Source organism: Alternaria hordeiaustralica (genome assembly GCF_023758085.1).
Source record: "Alternaria hordeiaustralica strain BMP 2776 chromosome Unknown scaffold_1, whole genome shotgun sequence".
Lineage (NCBI taxonomy): Eukaryota > Fungi > Ascomycota > Dothideomycetes > Pleosporales > Pleosporaceae > Alternaria > Alternaria hordeiaustralica.
In genome coordinates, this window is record NW_026056773.1 from 3,874,214 (window position 1) to 3,894,075 (window position 19,862).

General features: G+C 52.7%; 4 protein-coding genes across 4 annotated transcripts; 2 read left to right on the top strand and 2 right to left on the bottom strand.

Moving 5' to 3' along the window:
• Window positions 1–2,749: 2,749 nt before the first annotated feature.
• Window positions 2,750–4,956, bottom strand: J4E84_001249 (uncharacterized protein; the record flags this gene model as incomplete). Its single annotated transcript, XM_049383883.1, has 7 exons — window positions 2,750–3,104; window positions 3,161–3,474; window positions 3,576–3,728; window positions 3,779–4,390; window positions 4,438–4,556; window positions 4,603–4,681; window positions 4,732–4,956. 7 exons carry the CDS (start codon window positions 4,954–4,956, stop codon window positions 2,750–2,752), a joined length of 1,857 nt encoding a protein of 618 aa, XP_049249401.1.
• A 373-nt stretch (window positions 4,957–5,329) lies between these two features.
• CSM3 (chromosome segregation in meiosis- protein) lies at window positions 5,330–6,162 on the top strand (the record flags this gene model as incomplete). The annotated part of the gene is made up of 2 exons (XM_049383884.1): window positions 5,330–5,614; window positions 5,662–6,162. The coding sequence occupies 2 exons, from the start codon at window positions 5,330–5,332 to the stop codon at window positions 6,160–6,162; spliced, it is 786 nt and encodes a 261-aa protein (XP_049249402.1).
• A 447-nt stretch (window positions 6,163–6,609) lies between these two features.
• Window positions 6,610–10,781, top strand: J4E84_001251 (uncharacterized protein; the record flags this gene model as incomplete). The annotated part of the gene is made up of 5 exons (XM_049383885.1): window positions 6,610–9,306; window positions 9,357–9,633; window positions 9,673–9,869; window positions 9,919–10,098; window positions 10,149–10,781. 5 exons carry the CDS (start codon window positions 6,610–6,612, stop codon window positions 10,779–10,781), a joined length of 3,984 nt encoding a protein of 1,327 aa, XP_049249403.1.
• Window positions 10,782–15,164: 4,383 nt separating this feature from the next.
• On the bottom strand, window positions 15,165–19,657 carry J4E84_001252 (uncharacterized protein; the record flags this gene model as incomplete). The annotated part of the gene is made up of 3 exons (XM_049383886.1): window positions 15,165–15,658; window positions 15,713–19,201; window positions 19,252–19,657. The coding sequence occupies 3 exons, from the start codon at window positions 19,655–19,657 to the stop codon at window positions 15,165–15,167; spliced, it is 4,389 nt and encodes a 1,462-aa protein (XP_049249404.1).
• Between the last annotated feature and the right edge of the window lie 205 nt (window positions 19,658–19,862).

The window sequence follows — 19,862 nt, forward strand, 5'->3', positions numbered from 1 at the left end:
GGTGATGGACAGTCGACTTGCTTGGAAGAGTGAAAGCGTCGTCTGGTAGTCAGCGATGGGTAGGCCTTTGTAAAGAGGGCCAGGAACCGTCGGAGGCTATATCAGCGATGGCGGCAGGGGAGGGGAACAGATCATTCAGACAAAAAGGCTTGACGGTACTCTACTGACGACGATCCGGATAAAATCGAGGTTAAGACAAGTGCGAGGGACTAGGGTCAGACTACGCATGGACAGCGGTGCCTCTTAGGGAAACATGATATCCTTCGAGGATCTGGAAGCAGCTTGTTACACGACGAGAAGCGTGACTAACGTCGAGGGCTAGCAGACCCCAAAGGCTCAGGGCACAGGGATACGGTAGCTCGGGACGTGGGCCTACTACGAAGGAGAGACGGAGCGGGAACGGGCGAATCGAAAGGCTCTGGATCAGGTGTGCTGCATGCCAGGGTGCCCTCCCCTCGAAAGGGAAGGGGAGCGAGCGGTGCGTGAACATGGTGGGCTGCAGGCTACATGCATAGACCAGGGCCCGTGTAGAAAAATGGCCGACGAGCAAGGACTGATCCGTGGCGTCTCGCAGTCGAACGTCGAGGCAGGCGGCGGCGCCATTATTGGCCAGATGCGATGCGGGAAGTCCAAGGAACCCGCAGCGAGAAAGCGCAGGGATGTTACAGGGCTCGGCAACGCTTGCACGGCTTGTTGCGGGGTGTTGCTGTCAATGCTGCTTTAGTGTGGTTTATGAACGGACGAGATGGTGGTGTGGTGGTGAAGGTCGGACTTGGTGCCGCCAGGTTCGTGTACTCGCTGCTACTGTCGTCGAACCACCAACCTTCACACGACGACGTCGCGCTGGGTGGTGGACCAGGCCGCCTTGGGCCGGTGGCTCCCCAGTGCTTCTTCTGGCACCTGTCAAATGTTACTGACGACGGACCGCAAATTGCGTATGCGTCAGGAACGCGGTGCATCAGCCTTGCCAGTGCCAGTGGTTTGAGCCGCCCATCGCGCCCGCTCAGATGCATGAACTTTGAACCTTGGTCGTCTTCAGCCGTGACCCATGATGCTGGCCGGCAACCAAGGAACCGCGTCTAGCTACATGTGTGTTCCTGCTGCACACCTGCTTGATCCAGTGTGGTGAGTAGTCGAGCGGCTAGCAATGACGCCGTCGCCAATGGGCAGCGGGGGGCCACCAGCGCGCAACAGATCTGGCTGGGCTAACAACGATCTAACGGCCAAAAGCTCGGCCCGCGCCGGGAAAATGCTGAAGTTGGCTGTTTCTCGAAGCCTGTTCTCGCTGTAGTGCGACTGTGTGCGACGCTGGTGGGCTGTCGGTAGTTGGGTGACAGCGGTGGTTATCGTAACGTGTTTGGAAGTGCGTGTCCAAGCAAGCGCGCTGAAACGGTGCTGGAGCGCGCGAATGACCTGCCAGCGAGGCTGCGCGCACCGCAACAGTCTGCTCGGCCGCACTGCAGGGAAAAATGGGCGATGCGCAAGCCACCCCTGCTGCGCCGTTCCGTCGTGATCGCCATCGCCCGTGTCCAAAGCAGACCTGAACGTGTAGCCGATACCGCGGCCAGCGCCCGTGACGAATGATGCACACTGTCCGCCTCGCGCCGTCTGCGGTCGCATTGCCTGAACCGGCGCATATTGTTTTTGCACGCTGCCTGTGAAGCACGCGGGTAACCGCCAGCGTTTGGCCCGTTTCGCAACGACAAAAAGCACGTCGCCGGCTGCGCACACGCAATCTCCAAAACGCGATGCCGGCAGGGCGTCGCGGTCGATTTCCCAAACAACGCCAAGACCGCCCGGCTGGCGGATGAGGACGGCCTGTGGAAATGACAGGAGCAAGCGATAGCGAAACCGCGAATACGCTGGCGGGCCATTGGTGGGGGACGCAACACTTGTGTGGGTTTGATGAGCGCATGGGTGCCTGTCCAGTGTCGGCAGAACATGCCTGCCTCTGGTCCTTATGCTTCGGTCCCTCTCGCGAACATAATGCATTGAATATGATTGCGATCCGTTGCCAGCAGTCTGGGCCCGTGGCCGCCGTGTGGTTCGCAACTTGTCATGTCATCATGAGGTGGTCCCACCGCGTGCCAGTCCACCGCAGAGAACCTTGGAAGCCTCGGACTGCGCTGAACGGTCGTGTCAGGTCGTACAGGTCCCTTCATTTCGGAATCATGCAGCATCTCCCACGTAGGTGGATTTTGTGCTGACAACTCATTCAATGAGCCTGAAGACGGCCCCACCCCGGCGCATCACGGCACATCTGTGATCAGAGCATTCCTCAAGGGCCTGGACACTCCGTCATCCTTAGCCAGGGACGAGAGCCACAATCTTGCCATCGTGGTTACATCAGAGCGAGTCCCGGGAAACGGCGTACATTCCCACGCGATGAGGCTATATTGCGAAGACTTCTATTCATCAGCATGGGGCTCCTCATCTCCACAGCCTGCTCGCGCCGCACACAGCCTTCCGACCTCCAGTCGTGGCGTTGCAGGTTGAGGGGCGCCGTTGGCGACCGGCTGTGCGGTCGCTCACACTATGACTGGCCTCCGATCTATCGATACGCTGAGAGTGGCTCGGGGAGATGAACCCCATGTTCTCTTCGCTTGCAGCGATAAATTCGATGGGAAAGCGCCACAATGCTCCCCATACTGCACAGTAACGTATGAGGAAAAGCTCATGTGTTTCTCAAGAGCCGTCGATAATTCATACCGAGCTGGCGCAGGCGACACTGCCCCTGTCGCTGCTACCACTACGCCGCTGGTTCCGCAGTCACTTGACTACGCTGGTCGGGCCGCTGCTCCTCGACGCTCTGATGCTCGTCTTGCGGAATAGCCCCCTGGTCTTCCGAAGCAGTGGGTGCAGCGTCAACGCCCGTCGCCTCAATGGAAGAGGTGGCCGGCTGAAGAGCCTCGAGGCCTTTGCCATGCTCGATTCTATCGAACGAGCTTAGCTGCGTCTTCGAAGCCACGCGAAGACCTCGCCAGATGTAGCTGGACTTCTTTTCCCCCGCTTGCCGCTTCTCGTCCTCTGCATCAGTCATTTCCAAATCCAAGTCGGTCATCTTCACTTTTTTTGCATATGACTCTGCATTCGGCACATTGAACCTAACTGGACGTCAGAAGCTGGGATCGAGTGTCATTCGGACGAGCGGAGCACGTACCTGTCGCTTTGCCGTAGTTGAGAGAGACCCTTATCCGCTTCATTGTTGTAGAGGAAATTCAAGCTGCTGGGAACACCCATGGGCTTGGACGCCTTCTTACCAACAACAGCTTTCTGCGCCCCAGATTTGGCTTGTTGGAAGTCCGTTGTGGGGACTCGATCTCTAGTGAATGGTTGGCAGTTCTCCATCTTCCATCGTACCCAGTTTTTGTCGCGGGAAAGCACGGTGTCCACCATCCGGTAGTAGAATTTGCCATCTGGGCCTTCCTGCAGGTAATTTGCAATAGCCGTCTTGATGCCCAATGCCCACTCGGTCTGTGCTTTGTGGTCAGCCGAGAAGATGATGATCATGGACAGCGAAGCGAGCAGGAGAGCGTGACGGAGGGTGTGAGAAGAGGCAAATGACGGGCACTTACGTCTTCCTCGCGCAATGTGAAGTTGTATTGCATCGCCTTCTGCGCATTCTGGTAAAATGGCTTGCTCTTGGACCCTTCGGTCAGAGTCAACAAAAAGTCGATGAGTATCAGTGCTTGAACAAGGATGTGGCGTTGGAAGGCGAGATCGCTCAGCTGGAGATTGTCAGTCCTAGCGCAAGATGGATAGTGGCAATCTTGCGTACCTCGAGCTTGAACAGATCACGGCTTGTAAGATACTTAGGATTAAAGGAGTTGGCGAATGCATCGTAGTCGTCATCGTCTCGCGACTTTTGTCCCTTCTTTCGCTCTGAATCTCCGGCCTGGATCACTTTGGGCACTTCCCTGAATTTGGCTAGCGTTGCCTCCAAGCTCTTCTGAAATTGCTTGAAATTATCTTCTTCGAAAAGCCTGGGTGGATTCGAGAAGGAGTGTTGCAATGACCAGAATACTGGATAGAGGGTCTCAGTGTCAAGTGTCGTAGGTTTCACGTCCCTGCTCTTGTCGATATCCTCAGTTTGGATGACTGGTTCCTCTGACTTTGACTCTTCCTTGGGAGCAGGAACAGGTCCATCAGCATCGATCTGCATAGAGTCCTCGTCCGTATTCGATTCCTTGAGGAAGTCCTCGAATGTCGTCACATTCTCCACGTGGAAATTGCCCCGCAGATTTACCGAACTCTTGTCGCCCAAGGGAAAGCTCTGAAACATGAAGATGTAGACGCGGCCACAGAATACCGGATCTTCCGCGCGAGACAGCCGGCGGAGCAGCTCATTGCACAGCCGTAAGATGACAAGATCCTTGTTCTTGGAGTTGATCTGCGGCACGATGAGAATGGTTAAGAATAGTATCAGGGACGACATACCGCAATGATGGTCTCTCTCCGAGATTCGAGGAAATTGAATACCGTGCGACATCCCGAGATGGATTGGCTGTCAAGTAGTTCTTCGATGAGCAACAATACAAGCTGCGGATGGCAGAGGTCTGGGAAGGTCAGGCAAGATCCAGACAGTGCGGCAAAAGAACCTACCCCGATCTCCACAGTACTGGAGGATGTCGAGTAAATTCCAGACGGTTACGAAGGCCGGCTCCTCAATCTGCGTGGATCCCTGAACATGTAAGCAACTGGCGGAGCTGATTCCGTGGCATAATAACTAACAAGGTTGGCATAGAATACACTCTTGGCTGCACTCTCGACCGCAAGCGTTCGCACTTCCTTCCCTCCTTCGATCTCGCCGAGCAGAGGCTCGCTTTCCGGTACAAGCTCAGAGACTTGGAGTGGAGGATCGATCGCAGTACTCTGCTTGACAACACGGGCGCGCCGTAGTAAGAAGTCGAGTCTTGGAGCTACCGCGTCGGCGGAAAGCACATTTGATGCTGCCATTGTATGAGGTCTAGGGCGCGTTGGGCCTCGATCACGAGCCGCAAACCCGCTGTCGCAAAGGCAGTAGCACCACGGTACAGCTGCGATACGGAACGTCTGAGCAGCAAACGTATAGTCGCAAAATAATAGCAGCGGGAGAGGCGGTAGTGATTATAGCAAATGTCAGGTTAGTGAAGACGATGTGTGATCGCAAAGCTGCATTCGAGAGCTTGGTTGGACCCTGCCTAGACAAAGATCTAGTTGCGCCACATACGGCTAGTGATGATGGGCCCGTGCGCATGACCGAACGCGTCCGACGCGTCGCGCGATGGGAACTTGATGATCCACGAAGATACCGACCTCATTGCACCCGCAACAGCCCTCATCAGATATAATGGCCACCCACGACTCCGACGATGACCTCGACGATATTCTGAAAGACGTCACAAATCCCGAAGAACCCATCCAATCGACCGAGAACCCGCCACAGCCGCAGTACCGAAGCAACAAGAACAGCGATACTGCGGGCGGCCTAGGCGTTGACGAAGAGATTGTCATCACAAAAAAGCGCCAGCCTGCGCCGAAACTCGATGACCAACGGCTGCTGTCGGACCCTGGCATTCCCCGCTTGCGCAAGATCTCAAAGGATCGCCTCCGCTTCAAAGGGAAGGGTCACGAGGTACGGTTATCCTGATGAAGTCGACCCACTGACTAACTCAATCCCAGTATGGAGACATTGCCCGTATGCTGAACATGTACCAGCTGTGGCTCGACGATCTTTACCCCCGCGCCAAGTTTGCAGACGCCCTAGCCATTATCGAAAAGGTCGGCCATACGAAGCGCATGCAGCTGATGCGGAAGGATTGGATCGACGAAGGCAAACCGCGCCGCAACACAGGACAGGATGAAGACGACGATGATGCGGCCCGAGAGAAGACCCCACAACAGAGCACCGAAGACATGGAGGGCGTCGAGAACGGCGGCCAAGAAGACGCAGGCCACCAAACAGAACGGGAGGCATCTACACACAATCCAGCAGGCGATGCAGCGGAGCCACCCGAAAGCGGGGACCCCGACGACGACGAGTTAGATGCATTATTAGCTGAGAGCGAACAGCCCAGCTACACAGCACCCAAGACACTCCCAACGCGACCAATGCCCACACAAGACGATCCTTTTGCGGACGATATGGAAGCAATGGCAGAGATGGACGACATGTGGGATTGAGCAGCTACGTGATGTTGCAAACAGATTTTGATCAATCATAGCGCGGCGTTTGGGAATAATACCATAAGAGCGACGGCGCTCGGTCATGAAGTGACGATGAGCTATGATTAGCACTTGGAATCGGCTACCATGTAGCCTTCTATACCCAATTAGACACTATGTGCAGCTCAGAGATAAGGACTCTACTATTCCTGGGCATACCCTACTATATCATGGGCTTATCGCGGGCTCTCCTAGGATCTATCTTACTCGTGGTGCATATGCAGGTACGGCGTGTTGAATCTTACATGCTTGGAGCACCGACGCTGTGTATGGCGGGGAAAGTGCTTAGGTGGGTCCTTCCTGACACGGCTTGGCGCGCCGAACAACGTCATCCATTTTCTCACTCGGTCGCGCCACAATCCCACAGGCACAGTACCCTACCAGATTCGCACTCAACTCGCGATTATGGAGGCCCTGTCTGGGGAATTGGAAAAGCTGCGGCTACGCAGCAGCAACCTCGACGAGGATGGGATAGATTCGATAGCTGGCGAACAGCGGCCACCCAAGCGACAGCGGAAAACCAAAGAGGCCATCAAGAAGGAATTGGAGCAAGAATTTCTAACACCCTCCAAATCCTTCAACACGCAGTGGCTGAATCAGCTTCAGCAGCGCTGGGATGCACCTACCAATTACCGAAGCCTGTTCCAGATCGCCCCAACTCAGACCCGGACCATCATCCGCTTCACACGCGAGGGACTAGAAGGCCGCGTCACTGGATACAAGGAAGTCACCGTTCCGGCAAACTCAGCAACAGCCAAGAACTCTACTTCGCTTCTCAGGAAGCCTGCTAACAGAGCTGAATTCGTGCGTGGTGCAGCTGGCTTCTTTCCATTCGCGCCCGGCGGCCTTGATGGCGTGGAAGCAGTAGCTGCCATTGAGGATGAAGCAATCCAGCAGCAAGAGAGTGCGAATGGGAAAAAGAGTGGCGGTCTCGACAGAGTCATCAACTTCAGTGCTGAAGGTGGCTTACTGGAGGTGCCGCCTGGCTTCACGCGTGGTCTTGACTTTCAGAAGAAGCCAACTACGGATGCCAAGACTGCTCAGGAGGTCGAAGATACCTTGGGTGAAGCATCTGCAGCTCCCAAGGATACTGATGCGGATGAAGAGGATGCCAACGACAAGACTGGCGCAAATGGGGAACCTGATGAAGACCAAGATGCTGGAGACGAAGAGATCGATGCTTTGTTGCCGGTAGAGTTCCCTGCTCTGGCACCTCATGGTCCACTTGCCATGAGTGCTGGAAGGAAGGGCGGACGAGAGTGGGCTCACATGGTTGACATCAACCGCGACATTACTAACTTCCGGGAACTTGTTCCGGAAATGGCGCGCGAGTATCCCTTTGAGCTCGATACATTCCAGAAAGAAGCAGTTTATCATCTTGAGCATGGCGATTCTGTGTTTGTAGCCGCACATACGTCCGCCGGCAAGACCGTGGTTGCAGAGTACGCCATCGCACTTGCTGCAAAGCATATGACGAAAGCTATATATACTTCTCCCATCAAAGCTCTCAGTAATCAAAAGTTCCGCGACTTCCGCCAAACATTTGATGATGTCGGCATTCTCACGGGAGACGTGCAGATCAGACCCGAAGCCAGCTGTCTCATCATGACTACCGAGATTCTTCGAAGTATGCTGTACCGAGGAGCAGATCTTATCAGAGACGTCGAATTTGTCATCTTTGATGAAGTGCATTATGTCAACGATCTGGAGCGAGGTGTCGTATGGGAAGAGGTCATCATAATGCTGCCGGAGCATGTAACACTCATTCTACTGTCCGCCACCGTACCCAACACATATGAGTTCGCGTCTTGGGTGGGTCGAACAAAGAAGAAAGACATCTACGTCATCTCTACTCCGAAACGCCCAATTCCTCTGGAGCATTATCTATGGGCTGGCAAAGGCATCCACAAGATCGTTACAGCAGACAAGAAGTTCATCGATAATGGCTGGAAAGACGCGAACGATATCCTGTCTGGTAAAGACAAGGTCAAGGCACCTCCTGCAAATGATGCACAAGCCGGTAGGGGCGGTGGTGGTCGTGGAGGCCCACCCGCCAGAGGAGGCCAGAACCAACGCGGACGAGGTCAACAAGGTGGCGGTCGAGGGGGACCTCGCGGTGGAGGCCCGCCCGCTGCTAGAGGCCGAGGTAATATCGCAAGGACGGGCCGTGGTGGCGGTCGTACGACTGCCGCCCAGGATAGAAACATCTGGGTCCACCTCATCCAGCATCTCCGAAGCAAGGATCTCCTGCCTGCTTGCATATTCGTCTTCTCCAAGAAGCGCTGCGAGGAAAACGCTGAAGCGCTGTCTAACATCGACTACTGCAATGCTGCGGAGAAGAGTGCGATACATATGACCATTGAGAAGTCACTGGCTCGACTAAGCAAGGAAGACCGTGAGCTCCCTCAGATCAAGCGGCTGAGAGAACTGCTTAGTCGAGGTATTGCCGTCCATCACGGTGGCATGTTGCCGATCGTCAAGGAGGTTGTTGAGATCCTCTTTGCGAAGACGCTTGTCAAGGTTCTCTTTGCCACGGAAACCTTCGCCATGGGCCTTAATCTTCCTACCAGGACCGTTGTGTTCTCTGGGTTCCGTAAGCACGACGGCCGCGAGTTCCGTGATTTGCTGCCCGGCGAGTACACTCAGATGGCCGGTCGTGCAGGTCGGCGAGGACTTGACACAGTCGGCACTGTCATCATCTGCGCGCCCGGGGCCGATGAGGCGCCACCAGCAGCCAGACTCCGTCAGATGATGCTGGGGGAACCCACGAAGCTGAGATCACAGTTCCGTCTCACCTACAACATGATGCTGAACCTTCTACGTGTAGAAGCCCTGAAGATTGAAGAGATGATCAAGCGAAGTTTCAGTGAGAATGCCACTCAAGCATTACTGCCTGAACATCAAGGCAAGGTCAAGGTCTCGGAGGCTGAGTTGGAGAAGATCAAGCGAGAACCTTGTGATATCTGCGATATCGACCTAGAGGCGTGCCACCAGTCTTGTGAGGACTACAAGCGACTAACTAATGAGATGCACCTCAGCCTTCTCATCAACCCTATCGGCAGGAAAGCTTTGTCCAAGAACAGGTTGATCGTATACAAGAAGGTACACGCTTCACTTTCGCTTTCAAATTAGCTCATTACTCACGCAGTCAGGACAACAAACGAACAGCGGGTATGTTAATGCAAGATGGCACTAGCAAGGGCAACGAGCCTACAGTCAAAGTCTTGGAGGTGGCGCAGCACCACGATCGTCAGCCTGACGACCTTTTGCCGTATCTCGGTCCCTTTGCAAAGCACTTCCGCAAACTACCGAACAGTCCCAAGGACTTGATCCTGAAGGCAGCCTTTGTACCCCTGAACGACATCGAGTGCTTCACCAAGACCATCATCGATGTTCCTGATTCTGTTCAAAATTTGAATCGCAAAAAAGGTAAGTGGGTGCGCTACGGTCTGGATCCGGCGCTAACAGCCTCGTCAGACACATTGAAGCTGGCTGAATCCCAATTTCTGCCATTGTGTGGATCATGGGATTACGAAGACTGGGATGAGTACGATTACAGCAAGATCAAGAGCCTCAAGTTCCGTGAACTGGAGGAAGCCCGCAGGAAAGAAGGACTGAATGCGGTTAGCAAAGAATGTTTGAAATGCCCAAACTTCTTGAAACATGTACGTGTTCGCGTTCGGCAGTGTTCTCAACCCATGCTAATCTCTGTAGTTCACCATGGAGCACGATCAATGGCTGATCAAGGAAAACATCCTTGCTCTCCGCCAGCTCATGTCAGACCAAAATTTACAGCTACTCCCTGACTATGAACAGCGCATACAGGTACTCAAGGATCTCGGCTTTATTGACGAAGGTTCTCGCGTAGAGCTGAAGGGCAAGGTAGCCTGCGAGGTATGCTTGACACTGACTTCAAGCTCCACCCATCCACTGACAGCTTTCAGATCCACTCGGCCGATGAGCTGGTCCTTACCGAGCTCGTTTTAGAAAACGTCCTCGCCGAGTACGAACCGGAAGAAATCGTCGCACTACTCTCGGCGTTTGTCTTCCAAGAGAAGACCGACGTAGAGCCTACGCTAACTGCAAATCTGGAACGCGGCGTCGCAAAGATTGTTGAGATCTCCGAAAAGGTCAACAAGATACAGACTCTGCACCAGGTTATCCTCTCGGCTGACGATTCGAATGACTTTGTCAGCAAACCCCGCTTCGGCATGGTCGAAGTGGTGTATGAGTGGGCACGAGGCATGTCATTCAATCGCATAACAGACCTGACAGATGTCATGGAGGGCACCATTGTCCGCGTCATCACCCGACTAGACGAGACGTGCCGCGAAGTCAAGAACGCGGCTCGGATTATCGGCGACCCGACGCTGTTCCAGAAAATGGGAACGTGTCAGGAACTCATCAAACGGTACGTGCTCTGTTTCTTCTTGCTCCCGATTCCGCACCGGCGGGTTGTACCTGGTGCTTGCGCCCTGGTGTTTGGGACGTCTGGGATATGCGCTGACAAGTGTTTGAAACAGCGACATTTGCAACTGCGCAAGCTTGTACCTGTAATCGTAGGTTCCAGAACATGACGAGCGACCCCGGTCCACGGGCGAGGGTGGGGTAATTTGTGTTTCACGATCCTGCAGTTTTGACGGGAGGATGTGGGGCCTCAGGACATTTGTTGCGTGACTCGCGCGTCTGGACATTGGGATCGACCGGCTTTCGCTTATCGGTTTCAGACTCCGTCTTTTAGGCTTGGCTCTTGGGCGTGGCATGAACATGACGCGTGAATTGGGCGTCTGCATAATTGGGCGCGTTGGCTGCATGCGGGGAAGTGAATCGTGAAGTTTGTTGCGACTTGTTCGGGTTACGGCTGAGAAACAGTTCACGATGGGCACACACGCGCGCATGCCCTCACCTTGTGGTGTTTTTGACTGCAATTTCAAGTATAAAAACCATCTTCTCTCTTAGCAAAGCTGTTCTTCTTTATTACACACGATATCGGTACATCTTCAAAAGTGACTGCTGAACAACTGATGTGGCAGTCCTCCAGCGTGGAGCGCACTCCAAAAAGCTCGAAATTGCTTTTGATGTCTTCTTCCATCCAGACAGAACATCAAAATCCAAACAAAACCTGTACATGTCTCTCCCAGCCGATTGAGACTCTTCCACCATACTAGGTGTGTTTTGAAGAAAAAAGGCGAAAATGCGCTATCATGAAGAATGACGTGTGCGCACTTCTACACTTCATCTACCAGTCTTTGACCCAAAATCCAAAAAAAAAGCCTACAATTCTGGGTTGATGTGTTGTCTGCGTCTGCACTTCGCAACTTTGTACCAAAAGATCAAGAAGTATGTGTAGATACTGTGATGTTTCTGTTCCTCAATAGCAGAATGTACCGATCGAGGTTCTAGGCAAGCAAGACTTCGGCTTGTATAAAAGCACAACTTCCAGTCACTTTCTCTCTTCATCTACAATCGTTCTGAAAACTATCAAAAGTCAAAGTGTAGGTCGCCATGTGCGTGTCTGCTCTCCGCGTGTTCATATCAAAAGACCAAAAGCCCTTTACACCAACATCCATGCTTCTGGGCTCAAAATACAATACATTGTGTTTATGTTCTCCGAACGCCACACTGCGGTCACATAAATCCCGGCATCGAGCCTCCTCTATTACCCAAGTACCAGTTTCCCACTTGCGTACTCAAAATCGATCGCCTACCAAACTATGTGCGAGTTCGTCCTTCGCGCTCTCATCTCAGAACATCACAAAGAGTACGAGCATGCTCTGCATGTGTTGAGATGGTCCGGCTGTGGATATATAAACTGCGACAGTTGGCCGCTTTGACTCCTCATCTACCAGAGCTTCTCTTCTTTACTAAAAATATTGCAATATCGACGACATGTGCGAGTCTGCCTTCCTCGCGTTTCCACCAAAATATTAGGATCAGCTGCTACACGTTGCCGCCTGTTGCTTCGAGGCTCCGAAAAAGACAGCTCGCAAGATCCACATGGTGCTGTTCCTGATCGGCAAGCAACGAATACATAAGCACCGCCGTCTGCGTCTGAAAACATTATCTTCTTTAGACAACCACATTGCTTACATTCCCAAAACGACTGGGATCCAGTTTGATGTTGGGGGCGGCGGTTTTGCTGCCACTATTACAAGACCCTAATTGCAAAAGCCTGCAATCAAAAGACATCAGAGCAGGAAAATGTCTGCGTTCGTCGGAAGACTGAAACAATATTTCACCAGTTCTCATATCTTCTGTCTCTCTGGCCAGAGATACGAATAGACTTCCTGTCTCCAGTGCTTGGTGCCGTATATAAAACCTTGCGCTGGTCAACTCTCCTCTCCTCTCCTATACTACCATACTCTATTATCTGAAGGACGCAAAAAACGAAGAGCGCTAAAGAATGATCTGCTGTGCGCTCTTCTTCCAAATTGGTATTCTGATTCCCCGATGATTTCCACCAAATTTTCCGGTCGTCTCAAACTTCAGACACTGTTCGATATGACTTAGCATCTTAGCTCTCGTGCATAAAAACCTTAACTTGGTGGAATGTTATTATCTCCTCCATCACGCCAGCCTGTTCCTTTAAAAATGCAATTCTACAATTACATGGCACGCTGTCCCTCGTCTTCTCAAAACGCCTTCGCGTATCTTCGTTATTCTAAGCAGTCGTTCGGTCGCCTCAAACTTCGGCGACTCTTTGATGTGACTTGGCGTACCAGGCGTAGTGTATAAAACCTCGTCTCCATTGAGTCTACTCTTCACTTCTTCATCATACCATTTTATACTTCAAAAACGAAACAAGTTTCGAGCCATGTTCTGCAGTGCTTCGCCTCTCCAAAATGCAACCCCTCACCATTATGACTTGAGAGCTTGTCCTGCTGTCTGAAATCGACAGGAATATATGACATGAACGCACGGCTTGTCAAATTCCCGCATGATGTATCGAACAAAAAAGGTAGTATAGCGACGTACCATGTTCTCAGCGCGACAGGTTCTGCGTCTGCAGCTTCAAAAACTCAAAAAGCTACAAACACGCATTATGTGAGAGTCGCTATGCTGACTGATGGTGTGGAGATGGATATATAAATAGCCACTTGCCTCGCTGTCTCCTGTTCTCTCATGCTCAAGAACCTTCTTCCTACACACTAAAATCAACAAGTGTCTCCGTCATGAGACCAGTTTCCTGCCCCGTCTCCGCCTCTAATATCAAAAAACGATAAGTCAAGCGCCATGCTGCTTCTCTGCACCCAAGTATTTCTCCAGGCCTACATGTAACATCTTTGTACTAGCTAGTAGCAGGGCTACGGTATATACACGACTACATGCACTCCTCCTCGCTCTTCTTCCATCCACACAGTTCTTCGTATTCTCCAAAACGGATGCAGTCGCCGCTCATGAGACTGAGTGCTCTCTTCTTTCCCCAAAGCCTTGGTCAAAAACTACAAGAAGATCTTGGATGTCTGACTTCCTGCAGCAAAGCCTTAATCCGCAGGACCAAAAACCTAAAGCAACACTGGGATGGTTGCCGGCGCTGTTCTCGACTCACTCACACAAGATGAAAAGTACCTCCAAAATACAGCATCGGCTGGGTTATGAGAGACGTGTGCAGTACGACGGCGACTACCATACCTAGGTATATAAACAGTCTCCAGCTTTGCTCCTTCTCTTCTTCCATCTACCGCACTCTTCTGAGTTTACCCAAAAACTCCTTGTTCAACTTCGATGGGCCGGAATCTTCCTCCGTTACCAAATTCATATTCGAAAAGAGTTAACAATCTGCCGTATGTCTTTTCTCTGAACCAAAGCCTTCCTTTCAAAACACTGAAAAGGCCGTATCATTACTGAATGGTGGCGTGCGCTGTCCTGCGTTTTCTCACACACTTCGCGCTTACTTCCAAATCGCTATAAAAGAGAGACATAAACCCTGTCCACAGCTTGCTAATCTATACCACGAATGCGCTAGACGGAAACGCATATATAAACACATCCTCTCTTCGTCAACCATTGTTCTCTTATCTGCAAACTACTTTTAATTTACCAAAAGAGGCGCCAAGTCTATGCCATGGTCTGAGGCTTCCTGCCTTCTTTCTCAAAAAGGAGCAAAGCAATTTTTAGATGTCGTCTTCCTGCGCCAGGAACTCAAAAAGCGCATACCCGAAAACTACTTCCCATTCTTCTAAAGCTCAGTTCGACCACACCATGAGCCGGCCTCCGCCTTTCTGTCTTCTCCAAAAGTGCACCTTGAATACGGGATGTTGTCTTCTTGCGCTCAAACTCGACGAAAACTACTACAACATTTTCTTGTCCATCAAAATGACAATACAAGCTTTGAATGATCTGAGCATTTCCTCCTGTGCCCTCCCTTCAAGCATACCAAAACTCTGGTTTACAAGCTTTATGCCGTCTTCCTGCGCAAAAGCTCCAAACTCCAAATCTGGACCAAAAAGCACGATGGAAGTTCTCCTGCTCTTTTATAAAAAGACTTACGTGAAGTGCCAATGATCGGAGTCACCCTGTGGTTTCTCTCAAAACAAGCCGCAAAAGAGAAAATGTCTTCTTCCTGTCCTCTTTCTGGAAAACCTTTTACAAGACATTCGGATGTCTCCTCCCCCGGGTCTCTTAAATCACCAAAGAGATGTTCGTACACACTCATGGCCCTGCGGAGAGCGCTGGCTCTGTAGAGCGACAAAATACAACGTAATCATATCATGACATCGTCACAACCCTACGCCACCACATACCAAAGCAAGTCTCGAACAGAAATGTGCATGCCACTCAGGCGATGATCGATCTGGTATCTTTCGACTCCCTACATCTACCCTTCAACTCATCTCAATCCCGTCAAATAAGAACTAAACACAAAAACATTACGCCAATTTATGCAATACCCCATCCTTCCATCCCCACATCATGCAAACCACCTTCAAATCTTTTTGCTTTGGCCCACGTTCTCCACGCTAAACCACCACAGCATCATCCTCATCTTCATCATCAAACTCCTCAGGCGCCTCCTCAGGAATAAGCACATTCTCAGGACGATCATCATCCTCATCCTCATCCTTGCCCCCACCATTCACCTCCCCCATCGTAACCTCCCTCGTGGGCATAACACCCCCATTCGCCTTCATAGCCTCGACCTTCGCCTTAGTCATCTCATACACATATTTGCCCAAATGCTCTACATCCTGCATCGCGGCTTCACCTTCCACATTTCCGGATTGTTCGGCAGGTCGCTGTGTTTCGCCGAACATTTCGTCGGTGACGAGCGTGAGTTTGTCGGGGCGTTGGAGGAGGATGTCGAAGGCGGGTTTGAGCTCGAAGACGGATTCGAAGACGGAGCGGCGGCCGAGGATGTAGAGACCTAGACGCGCGCGGGAGAGGGCGACGGTGAGGCGGCGGATGTCGCGGAGGTAGCCGATTGCGCGGGTGCGGACTAGGGAGAGGATGATGTCTTGAGAGTATGTTAGTACAAATTGAGGTTAGGGAGGGGGTGGGTAGTACTTACAGTCATTCTGCTCACCCTGGTACTTGTCCACCGTCGCAACAATCTTTGGGCGACCGAAGAGGGGGTTGTTCTTGCACTTGTGGCCCAACACGTCGTTAATCAGACTCTTCTGTCCGGCATACGTCGTCAAGATGGAGATCTTGCTCGCTGGATAACCCAGTAGACGCATGTACATGAATAGCGCGACTGCGTACTCGGCTTCACCCAGATTGATCATCCAGTGCGGTGTGGGTTGGTCTTCACCCTTGCCCTTGTAGTCCTGGACGTCGATGAACTGGTACTCGTGCTTGAAGCCTGGGTTGGCGACCTGGAACTCGGGTTTGGACAGGACGGAGGGCAGGTTCGACAGTGAGGGGTAGCGCCACCTGTAGAGTTCGGCGATGGACGGGCGAGCACGACCTTGCTGGTCGAGCATGATAGTCGGCACACCGAGGCGGACGAGTCGTTGGAAGAGGGATTGCTCCAGGTTGGCGTACTGGCGGAAAGCGAGGTTTTGAATGACAGGTGAGTTCTGGAGATGGTCACCGCAGAGAACGATCCGCTGGAGCGGGAGTTCGCCATCCTTGGGGTTTTGCAGCGCGAGAGGAATGAAGTTCTCGATCTCGGTGATCTGAGCGGCTTCTTCCATGATGACATTGTCGTAGTGGAAGCCTAACGAAGCAATCTCTTGTCTCCGCATGGCAGCATGTGTCGATGTCATGGCAATGATACGGGCTTCTTTGATCAGCAGATAGTTTGCCTTATCCCGCGGGTTCCGCAAGATCTCAAACGGACGGATGTCCTCAAGCTCGGTGAAGATCTTCTCGACATGGCGATAGCAACCTTGCGCAATCTCAAGAATCTGTTCGCGATCTGCTGCTTGAGGGAAGAGAGGCTGCGGTGCGTTTGAGAAGTAGTCTCTGAATGGGAACTCAGTGATTATCTGGTCAACGCTTGTGTCCTCGGTTGTAACACTATCCCAGTATTGCGTCCATGCTGGCTTCACATATACAAGGTTGAAGTAGTCTGCAGTCTCGCACGAGCTACCATGAGCACCGGGCGCGTTGAAGTTCTTCGCCAACCGATCGACTTCAGACAGGTAGTATTGCCCTCTCTCGAGGAATGACTCTACACGTCCATGCTTGCTGTAGCTGACATCAGTCTCGAGGTCCTCTTCACCATGACCCAGACGCAGAAGATGACGCTCATCGATGTCAAGCGCAGTAATCTTTTGGAAAAGCTGGTTAAGCGCCTGATTACTGTGCGCGACGAGCAAAGTCCGCTGGTCCGGGAAGTTGTGGTATAGATTGGATATAATTTGGGTCGCAACGTCCGTCTTGCCGGTACCCGGGGGTCCGAGCACTACCGTGAGACCAGGTTGTGTGCCCGAGGTGATAGCTTCAATTTGGGCAGATGTAAATCTGACCGCATTCAGCCTCGGCGCATCTGCAGGGTATGGTCCCATGTTCGGCGGTTTGTACGAGGATACGTGAAGCGATTCATGCAGAGGTTGTGCAACCACTTTCTGGTCGCGACGCCGCTTTTTGGATGCTCGAGGAGGTGCGATATTTGGTTCACCTGCAGCAGGGTACTCCACAACGTATGGAGGCCCAAAGGATGTCTGTGCGTCCTCGTGGGGTTCGATAGACTTGCCAGGCATTGCCTCGATCAGGTGCTGCCAGTCCAAGAAGGTATCCCGGAAATCTATCTTGTTCAGTTTGTTAGGAAGTCGCTTGTACGTTGCCGATGCGGGATCACCATATCCTAGGAAGACCTCTTGGAGCCAAGATGGTGCTGGGATGTCTGAGAGGGTCAGGCGCTTGATGGATTCTAAAATGGGCAGGAAGTTGTTTTCCCGTCCTCTCCGACGGACAATCATGTTGATGTGCTCGTAAACGTCTGGCCTTCCTTCGGCAGTTTGGTCCATGTCGGTCTGGTACTGCTTCGCGTCGATATTGACAAGGAGTCGTCGTTGGCGCACCCGAGGTCCAAAGCCGTCGTCGCGGCCTTGTTCGCGCAGAGGCCGGCCTTTGTCGTCCAGAACTTGAACCACCTGGGCGCATCTCATTCGGTGCAAGCCAAGCTGTTCTCCAGTTGTGACATCCTCGCGGTGACCATTGCGCATGGAAACGTCGTCTTTACCCTCAACAGCAAGGAGGAAGACTACATCATCCGGTCTTAGCTGTTCCCAATCCCTTCGTACTGGGTGTTGCAGGCGACTGACGTCCAATATGATCTCGGCACGAACGTATGCTGGGTGCTGCTCGCCTACCTTGGAAGGTGCTACGTCGACGATAGCAGGCTTCATGATAGGGAGTGACATCTTGGAAACGCCACCGAACTTGGTGTTGACACCTTTACCCTTGGGCTTCACGCGCTTCACCACGTCCTCCATGTCCTTCCGGATACCGTAGAAGGACTCGGCGCGGTACAGGATGAAGGATCTCCACAAGAAGTCGCCCATGGTCAGGTACTGAAGGTTGAGTTTCGGTATAGCGAGTGGTCTTGATCCGTCGTAAGACTCGTTTCGCAGGAAGGTAGTCTCGTACAGGACCTTCTCTGTTGGTAATACGGGCATCTCGCGAACATTGTCTTTGAAGGTCGGTCGCTTTTCTACAAGCGCAATCAGGGTCTCCATGTAGAAAGCTCGGTCGCGCACCAGGTAGGTCGTGGCGGGGTACTCTGTTCGTAGGCCCATGAGAGAGCAAAGCTCAACGAGCTCGGTGTCGCTCAGTGTGCGCAAATGGCCATCCAGCTCTTCTCGGTTTCCGATGCTGCTGTAGTTCGCCAGGGCCATCAACTGAAGCTTCTCCTGAAAGGCGGCATAGCCTGTCCGTTGCAACTTCGCCAGAGTGTCGTAATGTTGTTGGTCATACTCCAGCTTTGACAGTTGTCGACCGGTCTGATCCTCGATAGGGAAGTTGGTGAAGTGGCTCAGCAAGTCGAAAAGGTCCCGGAATAGGCCGTTATCCTCGTCCGTGTACATGGGCGACAATCGAATAGCCGGAAGCATGTTCAAGTCCTGTAGCAGCGTGTTGACGTATCTCCTTGTTGGCAGCTGGCTCTGTAGGTCTACCAGAAGCTCCATGAAGCGCTCACAGTAGGCCATGTTGTCCCTCATCTCTTCCCTGCTAGTGCTGTTATATAGCCGGTCGATGAAGTCCAGGAGAAGTGTGTAGATCCAAGACCGCTCGAATCGTAGCCGAGCCTGTAGTGCTTCGTCGCCAGCATCGAATCGCTTGGATGCGGCCCTCCATGCCTTGCGCAACATGCTGTGCTCCTCGAAGTACTGTTCGCGCACGGCGTCCGAGTGGAGGTTCTGCCATATCGATATGCCGACCAGAGGCGCGCACTCCTTCCGCACAAGACCGCTATCGAGTGATTGGAAGGCGCCGATGACGAAGGACACGAGCTGTGTGCGGATCTTGCTGGGCTGCGACGGGTCGACGGTCATGGACAGTATGCGGCGGAAGAAGGAGGAGAATTCGGCGGGCTTGCTAGCAAAGTGGTCTATATAATGTCAGTATATGTCGTCCATACTAAGAGTTGCAGCAACTCACCCCATGACGCCAGGTTCTCCCTCCTCTTGACATTAACCATAAGCGCCAACAGCAGATGGTGGTAGTTCGACGCATCCTCGGTAAATCCAGGCCACAGGTATCTCTCCAGAAGCTGTAGGTTCTCCAGAATCAGAAGCGACGAGTATGCGAAGTCGACATTCTCCAGCTCGTCCCATAGCTCTTTCTTGACCACTTCGGGCCGCACTTTCGGTGTCTTCTTGGCAGTAAGCCAGTTCTTCCTCGCTACCTGCGCGAAATGGTTCTCTCCGTGCAAGTCGGCGACAGTCGGGCGGGCGTGTGCGTTGGAAGAGTCGGTCGCATGCGCAGCGGACGCGCCGTCGAGGCCATTTGACATTGACAAGCCCGTGGGCTTGACGTCCTCCATGTCGTCCACTTTCATAGCCATGATCGCAATCGGTGTCGTTGTTGGGCGCACGTGAAGGGGCCGGCGCGCATTGTTGGCGCACGAAGTTGGTCGATGGGTGATGGGGTGTGACGCGCCAAGGAAATAAAAGTAGAGAGAATGGCGTCGCGGGAGCTCTGAGCCACTAGGCCAAAGCCCGCATGCGGCACTTGCCGCCCGTGTGAACCTCACTTCGCGATCCCGCCCA